The sequence below is a fragment of the Rhincodon typus genome, chromosome 45, assembly GCF_021869965.1.
Source record: "Rhincodon typus isolate 14 chromosome 45, sRhiTyp1.1, whole genome shotgun sequence".
Lineage (NCBI taxonomy): Eukaryota > Metazoa > Chordata > Chondrichthyes > Orectolobiformes > Rhincodontidae > Rhincodon > Rhincodon typus.
The window spans coordinates 4,600,361-4,606,418 of NC_063376.1; the positions used below are offsets into that span (position 1 = coordinate 4,600,361).

At 44.6% G+C, this 6,058-nt stretch overlaps 1 protein-coding gene across 2 annotated transcripts in view; it reads right to left on the reverse strand.

The window, feature by feature from the left end:
• Positions 1-2,282: 2,282 nt before the first annotated feature.
• Positions 2,283-6,058, reverse strand: part of LOC109921944 (leucine-rich repeat-containing protein 55) — an 18,839-nt gene continuing 15,063 nt past the window's right edge. For both annotated transcript variants that reach the window (XM_048620184.1, XM_048620183.1), the window contains exon 3: positions 2,283-3,242. In XM_048620184.1, the coding sequence (XP_048476141.1) occupies positions 3,007-3,242 (236 nt within the window). In that variant the 3' untranslated portion in view covers positions 2,283-3,006. The remainder of the gene's footprint in view (positions 3,243-6,058) is intronic.

Here is a 6,058-nt window from a genome sequence, read left to right on the forward strand (position 1 = left end):
CGTTCAAGAGGGGGGGTGGGGTGGCACAGATGTACGAATTGTGTGGGAAAGTGGGGCTCCAGGAGTTGAGCTGCAAAGTGGCCAAATGAATGTTGGACCAGTCCCCCGTGGGGCTGAATGGCCTCACGTTCCTAATATTGCAATATTCCTCATATAGATGAGAGTTGTGCAAACTGTGGCTAAGGAATAGGCAGATAAAATGAATGGGGGTCAAAGGGCATTTAGGCAGATAATGAAGTCACAGCATACTTAGATAGGAGAAACGGGGTCAAAGGACATCCAGACTCCCACAACACTCAAGAAGCTCGACACCATCCAGGACAAAGCAGCCCCATTTGATTGGCACCACATCCACTCCCTCCACCACCACCTTCTCAAGGGCATATAGTGACGGGCAATAAATGCTGGCCCAGCCAGCGATGCACATCCCACAAATGAATATAAAAACAAAGGCAGATAATCTGAATGGGGGAGGGAGTGTCAAAGGGTATTTAAATAGTATAACTGGGGTCGAAGGCGATTTAGGCAGATAAACTGAACGAGGCCAATGAGAGGCATTTCAATTGAGCAGGTTGCAGTTTTCAAGCGACAAACTATCGTGTAGGTAAGTCTGGACCGAAATATTCACAGCACAGACCAAGAGTCCAGATTCTGTTATTGGACACAGTCCAGTAAACCTTTAACTTTGATGTGGTCACCAGAAATTGCTGCAAATGGTTTCCTAATGACTTTCAAAGGAAGGTCACCTTCTTAGAGTGGCTCTTAATCTTTCTATGGTTCGGGCATCAGAGATCACGCAATAAATTCCAGCCTTACTTGCACCCTGAGGGTGTTTGAAGTGGTATGGGGTCTGCAGGGCATATAACTGATGAGGAGAGTAAACTACAATTCTGGCTCCCTAAGCAGATTTTAGTCACACCATTGGCGCATCCCGCCTTTCAGTCGCCTGGGGTTCTCAGGAATTCCCTCTCTCAGCGTTGCCAGCTCTCTCCCCTCTGTTCCAGTAAGATGCTGCTTAAAAACTACTCCTTTGCCCGCCCCAGCTATCGCCCAATGTTGCTCCATTGCGAATCTTCACCTGACAAATGCCACAACCCAGTGAATTTGATAGGGAATGTTGTCCTCAGGAAAACTGCTGATACCTAAGGGCAAGTTGCACCAGGGTGTTGAGTGACCTGGTTCCATAGTGGCCGTGTTAAACTAGCCTTCTCTTACACGCGCGCACAATCATACACACACACACATACACACACACACACACACACACATACACACACATATACACATACACACACACACACACATAGACACACACACACACACAGACACACACACACATACACACACACACACACACACATACATACACACATACATACACACACACATACACACACACACACATACACATACACATACACACACACACACACACACACACACACACACACACACACATTCGTTAACATTCCTGAGGCAGTTTTGGCAACGTCGTCCTCATCCGATTTTATTTTTTTTTTGGCGGTGGGGGCAGCCTCTCAATCTCACTTCACTTCCCACTTTAAATAGCCCAAGGGGTATGAAACTCTCTGTATTTTGTACCGCGCTCATAAATCAGGTGTTTATCTGGAAGTGTCAGACCTAGTCAGCTTTTAATGAGCAGATGCCTGCACAGTTTGCAACACCGAGATATATCCTGTTAAAATTGCTCTTAACATTGTCGTATGCTTGCTTATCAAGGCTCCCCAAACCGTAATTTGAAGATAACGATATTGACAAATTACCTCTTCTGTCCGTCAGCTTTACGAGTTCAAATTCAGCTTAGAACTGATTGTGAAATATTTATAGCAAGCGCTGAATCGCCCACGGTTAGCTACGTGCAAGATGTGCATACCTTTGAAAGCCTCCCATACAGCACAGTATATTTCCTCACCATCTGTTATGCTGCTAAAGCGAAATGGAGTAGGTGCTGGAAGGAGGCTTGACACACCAGCACTGGTCTGCCGGGCCAAATGGCCTGGTTCTGTGCTAAGTAACTCGAGGTAATTACATTTGCCCCTCACCCTAGCTGGGAAACATGTTAAACTATTTGCAATCACAGACCTTTGCTTCTTGTAGCAGGTCATCCGTTGAATAGTCAACTAAGTTCCAAAGGCCAATTGGATCGATACCAATTCGGCCAGAATTAAACTCTGACTCTCCTCACCCTCTCAGCATTAAGGACAAATGAAGAACTTGTTTGTTTGTTTTAAGCTTTATTGTTCTTCAAACAGTGTGTAGGGTTCTGGTCTTCACTTATCAGATCATCTTCAATCAGATTTTCCTCACAGCCGATTGTAAAAATGAGTGAGCTTTTCAAAGTCTTCCTTCTCATCTGAATTTCAAAGTTGCAAAGTCTCAGTCATTTTCCACCATTGCAATCTCAGTTAAAACTGACTTGGTAAATGAGTAGATTCAACCTGCATCCTCCATTGCTTGACAACTGAGGTGACGATTACAATTGAATGATTTGGAGTCAACTCTGATCTTCAATTGTAGTAACAGCACAAACAATAAGGCTTAGCTCTCCAGTTGTAATGGCTACAATGCCAAGAAACTTGAATTCTCCAAGATCACCCTCTAACATCGTCAAAGACTCCCATAGGAGTAATTTCCAAGTGTAAGTACAAACTCAGCCTCTCCAAATCATTAGGTTCAACGGCACTCAAAAATGACCTGTTTTCTTCACTAGCCTTGCTCAGAGGGTCACAGCTGGTGGAGTCAAATCCATATCTTCCTCGGTTCCTTCTCAGTACCGAAGACAGCAAGAATATAAAAGGAAAAGTGGGTTTCTTCGTGAACGCCAGGCTCTTCCCCTGACAAGACACATCGTCTTCATTGTGATCTCATCCCCATTTCTCCTCCCTCGCTCTTCCCTCACATGGGCTAAATGTGAGGAGCCAAAATACCGGTCTAACCTTGCAGCTTTGCGGTTGGTTTGCCCACCAAAGTTGGGGGAGGGAGGTGTCACATCTCTTCCTCTTCGTTTGCCTTGTTCCAGCGATGGCAGCAGTTGGCAGTAATCCCCAGGAGGAAGTTTGTGGCAACCGAGGCAATGGACACGATGAAGCCAACGAAGGCGATGAAAAGATAGTCATCCAGCGTCAATGAGAAATGGCACGCCTTAAAACTCTCTTCGGTCAGGGTGAAGAGTGGAATACCTTTGACCTCTGGGGGACCAGCACACTCCACTTCCCTGGAATCTGACACAAAAAGCCTCAGAAAGTTATAACAGAACAAAGAACTCAATGCTATCTAACATACACTGGGCACAGCCTTATATTTATCTCATAGAGTCATAACAGCACAGAAACAGACCCTTCGCTCCAACTTGTCCATGCTGACCAGGTTACCCAAACTAAACTAGTCCCACTTGCCTGTGTTTGGCCCATATCCCTATAGATCTTTCCTATCCATGTACCAGTCCAAATGTCCTTTAAATGTTGTAACTGTACCTGCATCTACCATTTCATCTGGCAGTTCATCCCGCATACATATACCCTTTGTGTGAAAAAGTTGCCCTCAGGTCCCTTTGAAATCTTTCCCCTCTCACATTAAACCTATGTCCCTGAGTTTTGAACTTCCCTACCTGGGGTAAAGGCCTTTGCTATTCACCTTATCTAGGCCCCCGGTGATTTTATAAACCTCCATAAGGTCACTCTTCAACCTCCTATGCTTCAGGGGAAAAAAAGTCCCAGCCTATCCAGCCTCTCCTTACAACACAAACCCTCCAGTCCCAGTGACATCCTTGTAAATCTTTTCTGCACACTTTCCAGTTTAATAATATTCCTCCTATAGCAGGGTGACCAGAACTGTACACAGTACTCCAAATGTGGCCTCACCAATGTCCACAACATAACGTCCTAACGCCTGTACCCAGTCCTCTGACCAAGCATGTCAAACAGCTTCTTCACCAGCCTGTCTACTTGTGAGACCACTTTCAAGGAACTATGTACTTCTATCCCTAGGTCTCTTTGTTCAACAACACTCCCCAGGATCTTACCATTAAGGGTATAAGTCCTGCCCTGGTTTGTCTCACCAAAATGCAACACCTCGCATTTATCTAAATTAAACTCCATTTGCCACTCCTTGGCCCATTGGCCCAGCTGATCAAGATCCCATTCTACTCTTAGATAGTCTTTCTTGGATGAGGTCTATTGTGATATTGAAGAGCATTTTCAACATTGATGAAAATATAGACACATTGCCAAACATTTTCGTTGAGCCCTCATCAGATCAAACCCAATGATGTCAAATTTCCAACAGTCAAGTTAAGAAAGACTTTGGCTCCATATTGCTTTCACCATGGCAACAACGTGGCCAATCAGAGTCAACTTGCCAACCAATCAGCACCCTTTTCTTCAGTGATATAAACTGTGACTGTCTAGAATTTGGCATTCTTGTATTTATCCTTATGATAGCTCCAGTTGGCAAAATGTTTCTCTTTCCAGTGAAGTTCGAAAATTACCTTCTACTCTACCTAAACATTCAAATAATGAGAAGAGCAAGGCAGATAAAAATATGCCTACTACAAAGACATAAACGTTACATTTATATGTTGACTTTCACATTTTCAGGTCATCCCAATGCACACTGAAATGAATGAGCATATGGATTAGGAGTAGGAATGGGTCACTTGACCCCTCAAGCCTGCCCCGCCATTCAATAAGGTCCGATTGCCTCACATTCCCATCTGCCCCAAATAACCTTTCACCGCCATGAAGTGTCATCACTGCTGTCATAAATACGTAGCTGCAATACTGTGCACAGCAAGATCCCACAATTGGCAATGATCAGATGACCTGTTTTGTTTCTCATTAATGGCACCAGTGAATTTCAAAAGGCATGAAGTTGTCAGAGGCTTTTCATATTTCAATACACAAGTGGATTCGAGCTTTGCATATTTGTAATCCAATTTTAAACATTGATCTAGCTCATAGGTAGAATCCCTTCAGTGTGGAAGCAGGCAATTTGGCCCATTGAGTCCACACCAATCCACTGAAGAACACCCCACCCAGACCCACTGCCCTATCTCTGCCTTTCCCGTGGCTAAGCCACCTAGCCTGCACATCTTTGGACTGTGTGAGGAAACCAGAACAACCAGAGGAAACCCACACAGACATGGGGAGAATGTGCATACTTCACACAGCCTGAGAGTGGAATCAAACCCTGGTCCCTGGTGCTGTGAGGCAGCAGTGCTAACCGCTGATCCACCGTGCTGCCCTCTCTCTCTCTCTGGACAGCGGAAGAATTCCTGCAAGCTATATTAAATTTTCCTTATTGCTTCTTAGGACTTGTGTCCCTTATTCTACCCTCACAGAGTCACTGGAAATAATTTCCCCTTGTTTATCTTTCCGATAATATTTAATTGTTATAAACTCCCCTGTCAAATGCCCTCATTCTGATCTGAAAGACCCAGGTTCCTCAGACTAATATATCCATCTTTCTCTCTTTAGACTTCTCCTGGCTCATCTTTACCTCCTTCAGTGACCAACGTGGTTAGATTTTCAACCAAATAATCTTCACCAGATCAGTATTTGTAAGAAGGGGATCCGCATGACATGACCTGTTCAGAGTTGTTCACCAACCATATGCCACTGACCGTAACTATGGTGAGTTCCGGGTGAGATCACCATGTTGCATATTTGATTGCTGTCTCATTCAAGGTTGATTGATTGATCCCCATCCAATATCTTTGGGATTGTAATTATTTTAAATTGGTTTATAATTGATACAGGACTGTGAGGAGAGAGCAGTGTAGTGAGGTCAGTTGGGGATTGATACAAGGCAATGGGGAGTCAGCAGGGAAGTAGGATTAGTTTGGGGACTGATACAGAGCTGTGGGGAGAAAGCCAGGCAGTAGGATCAATCTGGGATTAATACAGGGCTATGGGGAGTGAGTGGAGCAGTGGGATTAGTTTGGAGATTGATATAGGGGTCTGGGGAGAGCATGGGATAGTGGGATTAGTTTGGGGATTGATACAGGGCTAGGAGGGAGTGAGCAGAGCAGCGGAATTAG